The sequence below is a fragment of the Microcaecilia unicolor genome, chromosome 5, assembly GCF_901765095.1.
Source record: "Microcaecilia unicolor chromosome 5, aMicUni1.1, whole genome shotgun sequence".
NCBI classification, from domain to species: Eukaryota; Metazoa; Chordata; class Amphibia; order Gymnophiona; family Siphonopidae; genus Microcaecilia; species Microcaecilia unicolor.
Window position 1 is genome coordinate 13,055,907 of NC_044035.1, and position 19,345 is coordinate 13,075,251.

Below are 19,345 nucleotides of genomic sequence, written 5' to 3' on the forward strand. Positions count from 1 at the left end.
TGCTGATTTGACTGCATTAAAACAGTTGTGTAAGCCATTAATGCTTAGATAGTAAAAGGATTTGTTAAAAAATAAAGCTGTCTTGAAAGCTGAAATGCAGCATATTTATCTAATTAGTTCAGTGGCATAAGCAGCCTTTCAGGTATGAAACAGAGTTGCCACAGAAAAAGAGCTGAGTAGACAAAACAGCCAAGATGACAAAATAAAAATATATGGAAAGGACGACACTTCTAAAATATGAAGCTTAAAAATCTTTATTAATCATAAAAATATTGCAGGGTAAAGGAGAAAAGGACTCGACACAGCTGTGTTTCAGCCGGTGAGGGCTGCGTCAGGAGTCTATTACAAAAACAAATATATATTAAACTAAAAGATGTAAATTAAAAATCAAGACAGTAAGTGACCATCTAAAAAACAACATATGGATGTGTAAGAACAACCTATTAATTATTTTTGAGTAACAATACGAATACAACAAAACAGACCTACAATAAAATAATCAAATTAACACAAAGATACAGTGAATCTATACAGTATATATAAAACTCACCCTCAACGTTCTGAAGACATTGACGTCAGTGAAGCCAAGCCCTGACTTCCTTCAAAAAGGTTCGAAGGTTCGTGGTGGTGAAGCCACCAAAATCGCTCCGGGCCCCGCCCTCCAGGGAGGAGCAATGGCAGAACAACGAAGGGGTTGGCAGGGAGGGAGGCAGGGGGTGGGAAATCGCTACGGGCCCCGCCCTCGAGGGCGGAACAATGGCAGAACAACCAAGGGGTTGGCAGGGAGGGAGGGAGGCAGGGAGGTGGGAAATCGCTACGGGCCCCGCCCTCGAGGGCGGAACAATGGCAGAACAACCAAGGGGTTGGCAGGGAGGGAGGGAGGCAGGGAGGCGGGGGGTGGGAAATCGCTATGGGCCCCGCCCTTGCATCAAATATCATGACGTTGAGAGCGGAGCAATGCCACAACAACGAAGGGGTTGGCAGGGGGGGGGGGGGGGCTGCCGACGAAAACCTTGCTAGCGCCCGTTTCATTTGCTCAGAAACGGGTCTCTTTTACTAGTATTCTAATAAAGCATAAAAATAATATACATTATCACACTACCAAATAATTTTATGATTAATAAAGATTTTTAAGCTTCATATTTTAGAAGTGTCGTCCTTTCCATATATTTTAGTTTTTTGTTTTTGATTTTTTTTGTCATCTTCCTTCAAAGCTCTTATTCAGAGTTCTTGGCATCCTTTCAAGAGAAGGACTCTTGTTCAGCATGCTTACCATGGTTTGACACTGCTTCTTTACCCACAGAACAGTGCATTTTAAGTACTGTCCCTTTGTTTCAAGACCCCCCTCTTATTCTCCTTTAGAGAGAGTGTGGCCTAATGACATAATGCTTTCTTGTTTCATGTGTGCCCGCTTCTTAACAATAGCATTCTCTTCTCTAGCCACAGAATCAATATCTCTTACAAGGTGAGGTTCAATGCACTGAGAAACTGCTCAGTTTGTGAATGAATAAATCCTTAACAAGCGGGGGTTATGTTTACTATAATAGACCACAAAACTCTGACACATAAAATCTTACTCACTGATAACTAAAATGGACTGAAAATGTCTCTTTTATATATAAAGAGCAAAAAAAGAAGAACCAGCCAGGAAGAAGTGTGAGAAGAATAAATATTCTTCTCACACTTCCTCTTGGCTGGTTCTACTTACTTTTTTGTTTTTTTTTTATATCTCCAGGACTCTTTCCTTCCTTCCTTCCTTCCTGTTTCTTCGTCATCTTTTAGATTTAAGACTATTGATAGAGAGATACTCAATAATCTCGTTTGTAAGTCTCAAACTTCAAACAGCCCAGAATACAGCAGCCAGACTCATCTTCGGAAAACCAAAATACGAAAGTGCGAAACCCCTACGGGAGAAACTACACTGGCTACCACTCAAGGAACGCATCACTTTTAAAGTATGCACCTTAGTCCACAAAATCATTCACGGCGAAGCCCCTGCATACATGTCTGATTTAATAGACCTGCCACCCAGAAACGCTAAAAGATCGTCCCGAACCTTCCTCAATCTCCATGTCCCTAAGTGCAAAGGCATAAAATACAAAGTACTGCACGGATCAACCTTCGCATACATGAGCGCACAACTCTGGAATACACTACCACGCAACCTGAAAACGATCTATGAACTGACCGACTTCCGCAAACTACTGAAGACTTATCTCTTTGAGAAAATCTATGGCAAGGATCAAAACACATGAAGTCCATACAAACTAATAGATACGCACCAATACACTCTCTTCTGAATTCTCTTCTCCCGTATCTTCACCACTCTTAAAACCCTACTCACAGATAAAAATGTTAGACCTTTATGTTCCCCTGATACTGTTTTGTCCCCTTCTCAATTCACCACTGCCTCCTCCTTCTGAAAAAGAGCTCCCTCGACCAGGGTAAGCTCGAAAGCCACCAACCAGTTTCTAACATCTCTTTACTGGGAAAACAAAGAACGTTGTCTACGTTCAACTCAATGGCTGGCTAACGGAAAGAAACTGGGCTAGATCCATGTCAATCTGGTTTCAGACCTGTGTAAGGACCAGAGACTGTTCTTATATCCCTGCTTGGTGATCTACAGAGAAACCATGAAAGGAGATCCTCCTCAGTACTAATGTTGCTGGATATCTGAGCAGCCTTCGACACTATGGATCATAATATAATGCTTACATGGCTGGAAGAAAGAGGTATCAGTAGCACAGTATTTTCATGGCTTGAATCCTATTTGTCGAACAGACAATAACTGGTTTTGTTCAGCAACAGCTCATCCTCAACTTGGGCTAGCAAAGGGATCCATACCATCATCCATTTTATTTAACATCTACCTTAATGTAGCTTCCTCGTCCCAGAAGGCCCTGCAAGCTCTACTATTACCCGTGGCCGAATACCTCAAGCCTGCAGTTCACCTTAAACTAACCTCGCCTCCAAAGTCCTAGACCATGGAAGGGAAAGAAAACTAAAAGACATAGTAACATAGTAGATGACGGCAGAAAAAGACCTGCACGGTCCATCCAGTCTGCCCAACAAGACAAACATATGCGTATACCTTACCTTGATTTGTACCTGCTTTATTCAGGGCACAGACCATACAAGTCTGCCCAGCAGTACTTCCCACCCCCCATCACCGGCTCTGGCACAGACCGTATAAGTCTGCCCTCCACTATCCTCGCCTCCCAACTACTACTACTACTACTACTTAACATTTCTAGAGCGCTACTAGGGTTACGCAGCGCTGTACAATTTAACAAAGAGAGACAGTCCCTGCTCAAAGAGCTTACAATCTAATAGACAAGTGAACGGTTGGTCCGATAGGGGCAGTCAAATTGGGGCAGTCTGGATTCACTGAACGGTAAGGGTTAGGTGCCGAACGCAGCATTGAAGAGGTGGGCTTTAAGCAAAGACTTGAAGACAGGCAGGGAGGGGGCTTGGCGTAAGGGCTCAGGAAGGTTGTTCCAAGCATAGGGTGAGGCGAGGCAGAATGGGCGGAGCCTGGAGTTGGCGGTGGTGGAGAAGGGGACCGAGAGGAGGGATTTGTCCTGTGAACGGAGGTTACGGGCGGGAACGTAAGGGGAGATGAGGGTAGAAAGATAGTGAGGGGCAGCAGACTGAGTGCATTTGTAGGTAAGAAGGAGAAGCTTTCCCCCACCTGCTCTGCCACCCAATTTCGGCTAAGCTTTTAAGACCCAGTAACCAGACAGATGGTAAGTACAAGTTACTAGTTATACGGTCTGTGCCGTGAAAAGGACAGGTACAAATCAAGGTAAGGTATACGCATATGTTTGTCTTGTTGGGCAGACTGGATGGACCATGCAGGTCTTTTTCTGCCGTCATCTACTATGTTTATTTAAACCCAATTTTGGGTATGGAAAAAATGATGTTCTTAACACATTACGTTCTTTTGTAACATAAAAATACATTTATACATTAATGTTTTAGCTAAGCTGCTTTGGTTGATGGACACAAATTCTATGACGATGTCCAGTTACTCACACCCAATGAACCAGATCTACCTACAGCTTTGTGTGAATTGACTGCCTGTCTAATAACAACTCAGGAATGGGCAAAAAAAAAAACATCTAAATGAACCCAGAAAAACTGAGATTCTGTGGAATCCTGAAGTACACACGTACCTGAGTTCAAAATACCGTTTGGTAAACATGAAACTCCCCCTAAAATCACAGGTCAAGAATCTTGGGATACTGATACACTCATCACTTATTCTGATCTCGCAAATTCAAACAACCTTTAAAAACCGTTTCTATCACCAGCAGTAACAATGAAATCTTTCTTCACATATTGAAAAGATGAGTCCGGGGGCACATTGGTCGATGCCAAGGTAACGTCATGATTGGACTATGGTAATGCCCTGTAGTCTGGTCAAACCAAAATAAGTTTGCACCAGCTCCAACTAATTCAGAATGCAGCAGTACAACTGATAGAGAGTGAAAGTGACCTGATCACATCACAGCCTTCCTGACAGTACCCTATAGGGCCAAATTTAAAATTCCATCTTTGATTTTCAGAGTTCTCAGATAAAATGGCCAGAGTGCCTAAAGAATAAGTTAGACCTCGACACACTTTTGAGGTCTCTAAGGTTCTCTCAAGGAGCATCGCTATCCGTACCTAGGGTTACCATATGTCCGGATTTACCCGGACATGTCCTCTTTTTGAGGGTATGTCCGGGCAACCGGGCGGGTTCTGCCAATCATTTTTATTTTTTTGGAGGGGGGTCCAGGGGTGATCTAGGGGGCCATGCATTTCTTCTCTGCTCTTCTCTCCCCCCCCCCCCCTCAAGTTAAAATTCATACCTTTGCTAGCAGGGATGCCCAAGCCCCACCAACCAATGACGTCCGCTGCCTGAGAACCCCTCCCCAACCCCCACCACCGTGCCGTGCAGCCTGAGCAGCGAGGAAGTCGGCATCGTAAGGCTGGACACCGCCATCTGGCATTCCTTGCACAGGTTCAGTTCAAGGTGAAGGTCTAGGTCAAGGTGTTTCATTCTTGATAAACCGCTAAGAGTGTACCATCATAGCAGTGTACAATATCATAACATTAATAGCAGCGTTAATATTATTATGCACATGAGAGCTTGTGTCGAGATTTAAAGACATATTTGTATAGGAAATAATACAAGTTATAAGAAATTATGTAAGATCACAGCATTTTCTCTTGATACCTGGAATTTCTGATCCCTAAGACTGTAGTTTGCATAATTTTATGTTTGCAATTAAACGTTATTGTACACTTTATATGATCTTGCTGTCTTGAGCTATAACATTGGTTAAGCAGGTTATAAATGTGAAATTAAGTTAAACACACTGGCGATCTTTTACTAACGAGCCCTTGGAGACGGGGACAGTCTTTGTCCCCATGTCTTTTTCTACTTTGAAGCCCGTTAATGAATTGGACTGTTATTTATGTTTGAGTGATGCAGACAATGATATTTTGATTTTCTGGGGAAAAAAACAAGCAAACACGTTGGCCACTGTTGGAATGTATTGTATTTTACATGCATTGCCTGTCACCTATTATTTCTCTGTGATTACTCTGTGACCTCTGATGTGAATTACTTAGAGAGGTCACACAGCTATGCAACTTCCTGTGGGGGGCAGATGCAGCAGATACAGCAGATGCAGCACATGGAGCACATGGAGCTCATGATCTCTCCTAACCTGAGAGGATCTATGGTGGTGTGAGCATCCATTACCATCTAAGCACATGGAAGGAGCTGATAATACAAATGTATAGTAATATGTATATATAAGCCTGTCTGATTATAATCTAACTACAAACTGTGAGTAAACAGATGTTTTGTTATTTCAACTTTAAAGTGACTCAGCAGTGAATTATTCAGGGGTGAATGAGAGAGAGATGAAGAAAGAAATTAACATTTCTAAAGCTGAAGCTGTGTGTACTAAAATCTGCTAATTATTTACTACAAATAATCCAACAAAAGGGTTATGGGCCCAGGGCCAGGAATTGAAAAAGAAGAGAAATATTACCAGGCAGAAAAAAAGGCCACATTTTTCTCTTAAGTTTTAAAGGAAAGATTCAGTCTGTCTCTCTCTCCCCCCACACAGCAGACAGAAGGCTAAGAAAATGGCTGAGGGAAGAAATTCACCATTGTTCTATTCTCTCAAGGTGCCTAAATTAACTGAGTTTAATTATCAGCAGTGGGAACTAAGATTCATATGTCTCCTTCGAGCAAAAGGATTATATATATGCTTAGATCAAGACAGAACAGCTGAAAATATGGCTGAATGGGACAATGCAAACTATTATGTGAAGTGCATGCTTTTGGAAGCTCTCTCAGAGAAACAAGCCATATTAGTGGAGGGAAAAGATACACCAAAGGACATTTTATATAAACTGAGAACTATGTATGCAACTACATATGCAAAGCAGCAACCAATTTGGCTGGCAGAGTTGAATGAAACCAAATTAAGGGATAAAAGTAAATGTAATGATCACATTATGCATCTTATGTCTTCATTTCAAAGCTAGAACTTTCAGGAATTCCCATGTGTGATGCATTGAAAAGAGCATTTCTTTTTACCTCACTATCAAAGAAGTTTGATGTTTTTAGGTCTGTAAATGAGGCCATTGAAGGGCAATCTTTTGAACAGACAACATCAAAACTAAGGCAGGAATGCATAATAAATGATTCTGAGGAGATGTGTTCTCAAAGCAAGTCAGAGAGAAATGAAACAAATTTCTTGGCAAAGAACAGAGGAAGGCGGAGCTATGGGAAAACTCCACCCAAGGGCAAGCTGATTTGCTACTCATGTGGAAAGGAGGGACATGTATCTAAATGGTGTAAGGAAACACAAAACACTCCCTCTAGCTCACCTAAGCCAATGGAACTAAAGAATTTTCAAACCAGGAAATGTATGAAGGACAAAGATAAACACAAGGGCTTTCTAATGGCAGAAAAATCTTTGACTATGGTAAATAATAATTCAAATGAAAGTACTTGGATTTTGGATTCAGGGAGCACATGCCATTTAACCAATTGTAAAGATTTCTTTCAGGAAATGTGTCCAGAGGAAGGTATTCTTAAAACTGCAAACGCAGGGACTGCTAAGATCCAAGCAAAAGGTATTGGATTCTTAAAATGCAAAGTGTCTAATGAAGTTAAAGAAATTCCTGTAAGTAATGTCTTGTATATTCCCCAAGCAGTTTGCAATATGCTTAGTGTATCTACATTAGATAAGAAGGGATTTGCGATTCATTTTGAAAACAGTAAGTGCACAATCTCTAAAAATGATGAAGTGTATGCTGAAGCTTTTATGCATAATGATGTTTATAAGCTGAACATTTCAGGTGAAGCCTCACATATGGCGCAAGTAAGGAAGAATGATGGTAAATGTAGTCTGGAAATCTGGCACCGCCGCCTGGGACATCGTGATTCTAAGGTGATCCAGGATCTTTACAGTAAGCAACTGGCCACCGGCATTCAGATAAGTGCAGATGCTGGTAAAATGGAGAAATGCATAGACTGTGTTACTCAAAAAGGTGTAAGACCCTCATTTCCTGCATACACAGGAAATAGGAGTAATAAAGTGCTGGACTTAATACACAGTGACTTATGTGGACCGTTTAATATCCCATCATTGGGAAATAACAGATTTGTGCTAATATTCTTGGATGATTTCTCTAGATATTGTGTGGCCTATTTGCTGAAAGAAAAAGGTCAAGTCACAGACATGCTGAAGAAATACGTAGCCATGGTGAGCAATAAATTTGAAAGAAAACCAAAGGTTCTTCAGACCGACAATGGTGGTGAGTTCACTTCACAAAGCATGCGCACATTTCTAGAACAAGAAGGCATTCAACATATCACAACAGTAGCTTATACACCAGAGCAAAATTCTGTTGCAGAGAGAAAATTTAGGTCAATTGTGGAAATGACCAGATGTATGCTGTCAGATAGCAATCTCCCTAAAAGACTATGGGGGGAAGCCATTCTCACAGCAGTGTACCTACAAAACAGAATGCCAACTAAAGGCGCTGAGCGCACACCACATGAGACATGGCATGGTAGGAAGCCAAACCTGTCACACATAAGAACATTTGGAAGTACAGCATATGCTCATGTACCAAAGCAAAGAAGGCATAAGCTGGATTCCACAACAGAAAGGGGCATTTTAGTTGGCTATGCTCCAGGACACAAAGGATATAGAATTTTGAATCTGAAAACTGGCATTGTTGGCATAAGACATGTTACATATTTTGATGAAAACAAAAGGGTTGATAAAGGCTGGATTATCCCAGATGAGCCTTATCATCCAGAATATGAAACTAGAACCATAATAGACATGCCAGTGTATATAAATGCCATACCAAGGCAGATGTCTGAAAGCAACTCATCTGTATCTAACGAGGAACAGGCAGAGGAAGCAGACACAGAAAGGATCATTGAAGAAGACAGTACAGTTGGAGAAGGGGAATCAATTGGAGAAGAACTCTCAGATTTAGAGGATGCGGAAAGGTCAGACCAACCTGTTGTCAGACGCTCATCCAGGGAAAACAAAGGTGTTCCACCCCCAAGACTGTCTTACCTAACAAAGTCAGCAGAAGCTCAAGAGCCCTTAACATGGGATGAGATTGAGAAAATGCCAGCAGAAGAAGCTGCTGAATGGCATAAAGCTGCACAAGAAGAAATTGATGCATTGGATAAAAATAATACTTGGATTCTTACAAAATTACCTCCTGGCAAGAAAGCTATAGGATGCAAATGGGTATTCAAGTTAAAAAGGAATGCACAAGGAAAAGTGGAAAGGTATAAAGCCAGATTAGTGGCAAAGGGATATCTTCAAAAATATGGAGAAGATTTTGATGAAGTGTTTGCACCTGTAGTGAAACACACGACAATCAGAACACTTCTGAGCATTGCAGTCTCAAAAGGCATGCAAGTCAACCACGTTGATGTGAAAACAGCGTTTCTTCACGGAGATATAACTGAAGACTTGTACATGGAACAACCAACAGGTTTCATAAATACAAAACAAAGACAGCTAGTGTGTAAATTAAACAAAGGTCTTTATGGATTAAAGCAAAGTGCAAAATGTTGGAATGAAAAATTGCATGAAATATTGACAAATTTAGGATTTAAGCAAGGTGAAGCAGATAAATGTTTGTACACTAGGTGCACAAATGGACAATATGCATACATTTTAGCTTTTGTTGATGATCTGCTCATTGCAAGCAAAAGTGAGCAAGAGTACAAGGACATTGTAAAGTGTTTAAACCTCAATGTTGAGATAAAAGAACTTGGTAATGTGTCATACTATCTTGGTATAGAAATTGAGAAACAAAATGATGGTTCTTATCTTCTAAGCCAGAAGCAGAAAATAAATGAGCTTATTGAAAGTTTAGGTATGCAAGATGCCCAAGTTGTAAGCACTCCCATGATCACTGATTTTCTGAAGGATGAAACAGTAAGAGAACCTTTACCAGATAACATCCAATATAGATCAGCCATAGGTAAGCTTTTATATCTAGCTACCACATACAGGGCTGATATAGCAAATGCAGTAGGAATTTTGAGCAGAAGGGTCAGCTCACCTACCAAATCAGATTGGACTGCAGTTAAAAGGATGGTAAGGTATTTAAAGGGTACCATTGATTGTAAATTAAAGATTTCAGCCAATAGTAATCCAAAACTAATATGTTACTGTGATTCAGATTGGGCAGGGGATCATTCTGATTATAAATCCACAAGTGGATATGTGTTTATGTATGGAAATGTACAAATTTCATGGGCCAGTCATAAACAAAGTATTGTGAGTTTGTCTTCTACAGAAGCTGAATATGTGGCCGTATCGGAAGCGTGCAGAGAACTGATGTGGATTGAAAAACTTTTGCTGGATTTTGGAATAGCTGAACAGAGACCAATCCAGATAATGGAAGATAATCAGAGCTGCATCCGACTGTCACAGAATGACAAGGTTCAGTCACGCACCAAGCACATCGCAACGAATACCACAACGTGCGAGAGTTGGCGAAAGAAGGGGTCATCAGTCTACACTATTGTCACACCAGTGAGATGACAGCTGACATCATGACCAAACCGTTACCCAGAGAACATTTTGTGAATCTGCGTATAAAGCTTGGACTTTGTATGAATAAATAATTGCATGACAGTTATGCATGAGAAGGGGTTTGTTGGAATGTATTGTATTTTACATGCATTGCCTGTCACCTATTATTTCTCTGTGATTACTCTGTGACCTCTGATGTGAATTACTTAGAGAGGTCACACAGCTATGCAACTTCCTGTGGGGGGCAGATGCAGCAGATACAGCAGATGCAGCACATGGAGCACATGGAGCTCATGATCTCTCCTAACCTGAGAGGATCTATGGTGGTGTGAGCATCCATTACCATCTAAGCACATGGAAGGAGCTGATAATACAAATGTATAGTAATATGTATATATAAGCCTGTCTGATTATAATCTAACTACAAACTGTGAGTAAACAGATGTTTTGTTATTTCAACTTTAAAGTGACTCAGCAGTGAATTATTCAGGGGTGAATGAGAGAGAGATGAAGAAAGAAATTAACATTTCTAAAGCTGAAGCTGTGTGTACTAAAATCTGCTAATTATTTACTACAAATAATCCAACAGCCACAACTGGCAAAATTGGCATGGGGGGGATCCCATATATTCCTGCTACCAGCACATCTTCTAAGACAAGTTGCTCGCTTTTATTATTGTGATTAATAAACTATTTGTGATTTATAAACAACAGTTGCACAGCATATCGTTACTTGTTATACTTTCATAAAAAGATTTAAATATAAAATCGTAAGTGTTTGAGGCTTCTGAAGATGAGGGCAGAACCCATGGGGATGGGGAAGGGATGGGGACAGAACCTGCAGGGATGGGGCAGAGGCGGGGACAGGGCTTGCAGGGAAGGGACGGGATGGGGACAAGATGGGGACGAAACCTGTGGGGACGGGGTGGGGATGGAGACAGAACCCACAGGGACGGGGTGGGGATGGGGACAAACTTTGTCCTTGTGTCATTCTCTAGTAACAATCTACTGAACCATTTGAGACAGTATGCTGCACATTTGGAGATAAGATGAATGAGCTGTTTTTGTATAGAGAACTACAGACTTAAAAATGTTTTTGCCTTGGTAACAATGAGCATATATTTTCACATGACACATTGTTTTATGCAGCTCAGGGGCGTAGCCACGGGCGGGCCCGGGTGGGCCTGGGCCCATCCAATTTCGGGTCAGGCCCGCCCAGCAGCAAAGTTCCTGACGGCGATTCCAGTCGCAGGCTCCGCTCGCAGTCGCAGCGATTCCCACACGCTGCCTGCCGGCTGCCGCTCAATCTCCTTGCGCTACTAAGCGCTAACCCGGAAGTCTCTCCTCTGCAGGAGCGCAAGGAGATTGTTGAGCGGCAGCCGGCAGGCAGCGTGTGGGAATTGCTGCGACTGCGAGCGGAGCCTGCGAGTAGAATCGCCGTCAGGAACATTGCTGCTGCGCGGGCCTGCAAGGAGGGTGAGATGCTGCAGCTGCACGGGGGGGGGGGGGGAGGGATGATGGGGAAAAGGTGTCGCATGGGGGAGGGAAGACGGGGGACACAGCAGCTGCACAGGGGGAAGGGAAGATGGAAAGAAAGATGCTGCACAGGGGGGAGGGAAGATGGAAAGATGAAGCTTGATTGGTGGGTGAGGGAGATGCACAGGGAAAAAGGGTGAGATGCAGCAAAGGGGTGGAGGGGTGAGGAAGGGAGAAGTCTTGGCTGTGTATGAGGTGGAGGGGAGGGACACTTGCTGCATACAGAGGGGATAGGTGGGGAGGGGGAGAAATGGTAGGCATAGGGGTGGAGGGAGGGCGGAGCAGAGAAAATTTTGTGCCCACTCACTTTGGGCTCAGGCCCACCCAAAACCGGCTGTCTGGCTACGCCACTGATGCAGCTGTTGGTATCAATAAGGTGGAGAATCCCGGTTCAAGCTATTGCACAGCGGGTGAAACCAGTTCCGATTTTCCAATCTCTGATTGTTAAGCAAATTAAGCACCGGGTGTGGCTTGACCCTGTTTAAGACTGAGGGCTTTCCTCCTTTTATATAAGAAAATTTTCTTTGTTACAAAATGTTTCTGCCTCCACGGTGCGTGATAGAATTGATATAGATTATTTGACGAGAGTGTTGACAGAGATATAGATTGTGAGGTTTTTTTTTAACCTTTTTAAAAAAAATGTAGGGTCTTTCCGAAGGGTATGTGAGCATTTCACACTGCAGCAGCAGCCAACCCTGGGCATAAGCGCACTGATCTGCACACGCTGAGGGCTGCTGCTAAGCAGGAGAGCGTTTTTCACCTGACTTCTGCCTGCCACGCCACAGACTGTCACAAAACCTCACAAATTTACAACTTCCTGATCCCCACACTGTTGGCTAAACAGTTCCCTGCAATTTTATTTTTAATATTCTCATTTTTCCACCCGACACCACAAGAGATGCCACTTCATGGAACATTATACCTTTCGTCACCTGCATGCCAACGTACGATTGATTAATGCAACCTGGCGACATCATGGCCAATGTGGCTGTTCACGGGGCTGGAAGCGCAAAACTACCAGCTGAAAGGAGTGAGCAAGTGCGTACTAAGCCTTCCTTATTGCTTCTGAAACACAGTGTAGTAAACAAGCCAGAAGTGCATTTATTACCGTGCAGCAGGCAGTGAACTCTGTTGTCTGCTGGCAGAATGACTGGAACAGGTACAGTGGAAGCCATAAAGTCTACGAGGGCAATCCTATAGCATGGTGTCTCAACTTAGGTGCTATAGCTGGGCACACTTAGCACCAGTTCTATAAAGGCCCTTACAGAATGCAAGTAAAAAAGCACTTTGGTGCGCCAAAACTTAGATGCACCCACTTATGGCAGGTCAATGGCACACCTAAGTAGTCCATACAACATACACAACTCAAAGTGTGACATTCCTATGGCCTGCCAATGTTCAACTCATTTGCATGCTCCCTTGGATTTATGCGGTAAACCTCAAATTCTGCACAAGTCACTCAAAGCTAGCCATGCAATTTTGGGCATGGATCCCAGATTCACTTGTAAAATAGTTGGCTAAATTGGTGATAACAAATCAATATTTGGTCTTAATAAGTGCTAACTGGATATAAAGCAAAGTTACTCACCTGTAGCAGATGTTCTCTGAGGACAGCAGGCCAGTATTCCCGCCAGGACCACCGAGAGACTGGGCCGGGCACGGGGCAAGGCAGCCCCCGGGGCCCCGCCCCTGCTGCCCTCGCCACCCCGCCCCCGAGGTCGCCCCCTCCACCCCCTCCGAGGTCGCCACCGCTCCCCCCAAGATTGCTGCAGCCACTGCTCCCCCCTCCACCCCCCAAGGTCGCCGCCACCGCTCCCCCCCTACAAACCCCCCCCCCCCGAGGTCACCGCTGCTCCCCCCTCTGTCCGCCACCGGGCCCCCTGCATTGAAACCGCAGTGTCACCTCCGTGAAAGCAGCGCTGCAGGCAGCAGAACGCCTCCCTTCGGCCCTCCTTCCCTCCTTGTGTCCCCCCCCCTCGCGGAAGTTACGTCAGACGAGGGTGGGACACAGGGAAGGAGGGCCAAAGGGATGCGTTTTGCAACCTGCAGCCCTGCTTTCACGGAGGTGAGAATGCGATTTCAATGCAGGGGGCAGACGGTCGACGACTGAGGGCGGGTGGGACTGCGGCGCCGGGCTCTCCTTGGAGGCCCGGGCCTGGGGAATTTTGTCCCCCCTGCTCCCCCCTCTCGGCGGCTATGATTCCCACAGCTGGGTAACATCATCTGTGCAGACGCTAACTAGCGAGATCAAGAACTTTCTAGTAGCATCCCACCGCATATGCGCTGGTGCCTTCCCGCCTGATGCATAAGTGCAGGTCAGTCAATCCTTCTGATTAGCTAAAGAAGATGACTCCAAGGAGAGGTAGGGAGGGGAGGGTGTTATGTGAGAATACTTGGCCTGTTGTGCTTGCTGCTACAGGTGAGTAACTTTGCTTTCTCTGAGGACAAGTAGGCCGTTCTATTCTCAGATCAGGAATCCCCAGCTACAAGGGCTCAGTGAAAACAACAATGCTAGGCCAATAGGCACTCAAAACATTGAGGTCTACTATTCAATCAACCTGAAACAATTTGTGTACTAGTTATGGAATTGCAGCCAGGAACAGAAGAAAACTGGGCTTATGGGGGTGGAGTTGGACTCTAGATACTGAACAAATTCTGCAGGACTGCTTGCCTGAACCAGCTGTCTCATTGAGTATCCTGCTCAAGGCAGTAATGAGATATGAATGTCTGGACTGATAACCACGTTGCACCTTTGCAAATCTCCTCTATGGAGGCTGATCTCAAGTGAGCTACTGACACAGCTATGGGTCTGACATTATGAGCCTTGATATGTCCCTCTAGAGTCAGTTCACACTGGGCATAAGTAAAGGAAAGGGAAAAGGGACTTGATATACTGCCTTTCTGTGGTATTTTGCAACTACATTCAAAGTGGTTTACATATATTCAGGTACTTATTTTGTACCAGGGGCAATGGAGGGTTAAGTGACTTGCCCACAGTCACAAGGAGCTGCAGTGGGAATTGAACCCAGTTCCCCAGGATCAAAGTCCGCTGCACTAACCACTAGGCTACTAAAGGAGATGCAATTTGATGGCCAATTGGAAACTGCATTTGCCAATGGCTACCCCTATCTTGTTTGGATCACAAGAAACAAAAAGCTGGATGAACTGTCTACGGGCTTTAGTCCACTCCAGACAGAAAGCTAAGGCTCATTTGTAATCCAAGGTATGCAGTACACTTTCACCAGGATGGGCATGTGGCTTTCTGAAAAATGTTGCTAGAACGATTGACTTATTAAGACGGAACTCCCGACACTACCTTAGGAAGGAACTTAGAGTGCATGCAGAGAACTAATCTATTGGGGTGAAACTTTGTGTAAGGTAGATAAGCTACCTAGGGCCTGAAGCTGACTGACCCTGTGAGCTGAAATGACCACCCCAGAAACACAACTTTCAAGATCAAATACTTCAGATTTCAAGAAACAAGCGTCTCAAAAGGAGTTCTCATCAGCTAGGTGAGGACAACGTTGAAATTCCGTAACACAGTTGGAGGTTCAATAGAGGGGTCTGCCAATAACAAGCCTCATATGAAGTGAACAACTAGAGGCTGTACAGAGATGGGCTTATCGCCCACCTGGTGATGATAAGCACTAATTGCACTGAGATTAACTCTTACAGACTCAGTGCGGTGCAGGAGATATTCAATCACTTTTTGTGTAGGACAAAGTGAGGGGATCTAAGGTCTTGCCTTCACACCAGATATCAAAATTCCTCCACTTAAATGAATAACCTCTTAGTGGAGTCTTTTCTGGAAGACAGCAAAATGCAGAAGACACCCTCCAGCAAATCTAAGGTTTCAAATTCTATGCTCTCAACATCCAAGCCGTGAGGGCCAGGGATCGGAGGTTGGGATGTAGAAGAGACCCCTTGTTCTGCCTGATGAGGGTCGGAAAACAGTCCATTTTCCACTGATCTTCAGAGGATAACTCCAGAAGAAGAGCGAACCAGATCTGTCTCAGCCAATATGGTGCCATTAGGATCAGAGTTCCCTGGTCTTGCTTGAGTTTCAGCGAAGTCTTCTCTATGATAGGTATTGGAGGATACGCATAATGGAGAACCCCCTCCCCCTTCAAATGTAGGAGAAAGGCATCTGACGCTAGTCTGCCATGCGATCTGAGCCTGGAGCAGAACTGGGGGACCTGGTTGTTTAGATGAGTGGCAAAAAGATCCACCAGGGAGCAGCATGGGAGGCAGCAGAGCGTGTCACGTGGGGCCCGACGCGGAGGTAAGCAAGTGCGGGGGAGACCATGACACCCACAGTTGCACGTCAGGCGGAAAGACACCAGCGCATGAGTGGTGGGATGCTACTAGAAAGTTCTTCATCTCGATAGTCAGCATCCACACCGAGCTCCGTCAAATGAGATTACCCAGAGTGAGAGTACGATGGCCTTCTTGTCCTTGGAGAATTATTGGATATGCGCATATCTGCTCTGCACCCTTATTCTATAACCTGCACAGCTAATTCACTTCACGTGGAATTCCAAAGGGGGGCACGACTAGGTCATGGGCGTTCCCAGGATTTAGGTACAGAGTTACACAATGCTTTCATTTCCATGCCTGACAGGCACGAGCATTTACACCAGCCTTTGGCAGGCATAAACGCTCATGTTTAAAGCTGGCCGTGAAAATGGCTTAAGCTAGTGTTCTAAAAAGACAGTTCTGCGTGGAGTTGCCCTTATAGAGTTCACGATTAGCGCGCATCATCCTGCCACCTAACCTTGGGCGTCATTTACTGAATCTACCCTTACGTGATTTTGATGCACGTTTTTATTTTACAGCATGTGCGTAAATGTCAGTTAACGGCGCTTGTACATGCTGGTATTCTATAACCTGTGCGTGCATTTAAGGAATTACCCTTAATGATGGTTACAGTGATTTCTCAATTGCCGGAGGCTTGACTGCCTGGTGAGTTCTCACAGTACCTGCAGCCTGGTCATTCCCTTTCAAAGAGATTAAAACAGCATTGCACTGTACCTCTCTCCGGCGAGATGCCCAACAGGTTTGCTTGATTTTCCAGACCACAGCAGCCACCAGCAAGAGCGAGAGAAAGCAGCTGCAAAAATACAAGGGAAAAAGGTCAAGCTGCATTACATAAAAGCCAAGGAACAATTTTGAACACTGCACAGGCACAAGCCAGCAGAGGGGAAAGAATGCTGACAATGTGGAAAAAAAACACAGAATGCAGATGGCTGACTGGTTATTGTGAACTGGATGCATTGTATTTGCATACTAGTAAAAAAGGCCCGTTTCTGACACAAATGAAACGGGCGCTAGCAAGGTTTTCCTCGGCTCCCCTGCAGCCACCCATGTCCAGCGACCCTCCTCTCTCCCCTGCCCCCCCCTGCAGCCACCCATGTCCAGCGACCCTCCTCTCCCCCTGCGCCAACTGCAGCCACCCATGTCCAGCGAACCTCCTCTCTCCCCTGTCCCCCTCCAGCCACCCATGTCCAGCAACCCCCTGCCCCCCCTGCAGCCACCCATGTCCAGCGACCCTCCTCTCTCCCCAGCCCCCCTCCAGCCACCCATGTCCAGCGACCCTCCTCTCTCCCCTGCCCCCCCTCCAGACACCCATGTCCAGCAACCCTCCTCTCCCCCTGCGCCAACTGCATCCACCCATGTCCAGCAACCCCCTGCCCCTCTGCAGCCACCCATGTCCAGCGACCCTCCTCTCTCCCCAGCCCCCCCTCCAGCCACCCATGTCCAGCGACCCTCCTCTCTCCCCTGCCCCCCCTCGACACCCATGTCCAGCGACCCTCCTCTCTCCCCTGCCCCACACCCAGACACCCATGTCCAGAAACCCCCCTCTCTCCCCTGCCCCCCCTGCAGCCACCCATGTCCAGCGACCCTCCTCTCCCCCTGCGCCAACTGCAGCCACCCATGTCCAGCAACCCCCTGCCCCCCCTGCAGCCACCCATGTCCAGCGACCCTCCTCTCTCCCCAGCCCCCCCTCCAGCCACCCATGTCCAGCGACCCCCTGCCCCCCCTGCAGCCACCCATGTCCAGCGACCCTCCTCTCTCCCCAGCCCCCCCTCCAGCCACCCATGTCCAGCGACCCTCCTCTCTCCCCTGCCCCCCCTCCAGACACCCATGTCCAGCAACCCTCCTATCTCCCCTGCCCCCCCTGCAGCCACCCATGTCCAGCGACCCTCCTCTCCCCCTGTGCCAACTGCAGCCACCCATGTCCAGCGAACCTCCTCTCTCCCCTGCCCCCCTCCAGCCACCCATGTCCAGCAACCCCCTGCCCCCCCTGCAGCCACCCATGTCCAGCGACCCTCTCTCCCCAGCCCCCTCCAGCCACCCATGTCCAGCGACCCTCCTCTCTCCCCTGCCCCCCTCCAGACACCCATGCCCAGCGACCCTCCTCTCTCCCCTGCCCCACACCCAGACACCCATGTCCAGCGACCCTCCTCTCTCCCCTGCCCCCCCTGCAGCCACCCATGTCCAGCGACCCTCCTCTCTCCCCTGCCCCCCTCCAGACACCCATGCCCAGCGACCCTCCTCTCTCCCCTGCCCCACACCCAGACACCCATGTCCAGTGACCCTCCTCTCCCCCTGTGCCAACTGCATCCACCCATGTCCAGCAACCCCCTGCCCCCCCTGCAGCCACCCATGTCCAGCGACCCTCCTCTCTCCCCAGCCCCCCTCCAGCCACCCATGTCCAGCGACCCTCCTCTCTCCCCTGCCCCCCCTGCAGCCACCCATGTCCAGCGACCCTCCTCTCTCCCCTGCCCCACACCCAGACACCCATGTCCAGCGACCCTCCTCTCTCCCCTGCCCCCCCTGCAGCCACCAATGTCCAGCGACCCTCCTCTCCCCCTGCGCCAACTGCAGCCACCCATGTCCAGCGAACCTCCTCTCTCCCCTGCCCCCCTCCAGCCACCCATGTCCAGCAACCCCCTGCCCCCCCTGCAGCCACCCGTCCAGCAACCCTCCTCTCTCCCCAGCCCCCCTCCAGCCACCCATGTCCAGCGACCCTCCTCTCTCCCCTGCCCCCCCTCCAGACACCCATGTCCAGCAACCCTCCTCTCTCCCCTGCCCCACAGCCAGACACCCATGTCCAGCGACCCTCCTCTCTCCCCTGCCCCCCCTGCAGCCACCCATGTCCAGCGACCCTCCTCTCCCCCTGCGCCAACTGCAGCCACCCATGTCCAGCGAACCTCCTCTCTCCCCTGCCCCCCTCCAGCCACTCATGTCCAGCAACCCCCTGCCCCCCCTGCAGCCACCCATGTCCAGCGACCCTCCTCTCTCCCCAGCCCCCCCTGCAGCCACCCATGTCCAGCGACCCTCCTCTCTCCCCTGCCCCACCTCCAGACACCCATGTCCAGCAACCCCCTGCCCCCCCTGCAGCCACCCATGTCCAGCGACCCTCCTCTCTCCCCAGCCCCCCCCTCCAGCCACCCATGTCCAGCGACCCTCCTCTCTCCCCTCCCCCCCTGCAGCCACCCATGTCCAGCGACTCTCCTCAGGACATGGATCAGTTGTGAGGCATGGTTTCCCCCCCCCCCCCGGGTTCTGAAGTTGACATCATAATGGCTACGGTGATGTCAGCCTGATCTACGGAGCCTAGCAGACCAACTCAGAATGAGCCACGGTTCCAGGCAGCAAGTCAGAACGTTGGAGGTGAGAATTATTATATAGGATTGTAGCGTGCTAACTGAGAAATAC

The 19,345-nt window shown here is 47.1% G+C and overlaps 1 protein-coding gene across 1 annotated transcript in view; it reads right to left on the reverse strand.

Annotated features, from left to right (window-relative positions):
• ATRNL1 (attractin like 1) overlaps window positions 1-19,345 on the reverse strand; it is a 1,590,902-nt gene that overhangs the window by 561,813 nt on the left and 1,009,744 nt on the right. Inside the window, 1 exon segment of the mRNA XM_030202658.1 lies at window positions 16,655-16,733. Coding sequence (XP_030058518.1) covers window positions 16,655-16,733 — 79 coding nt within the window.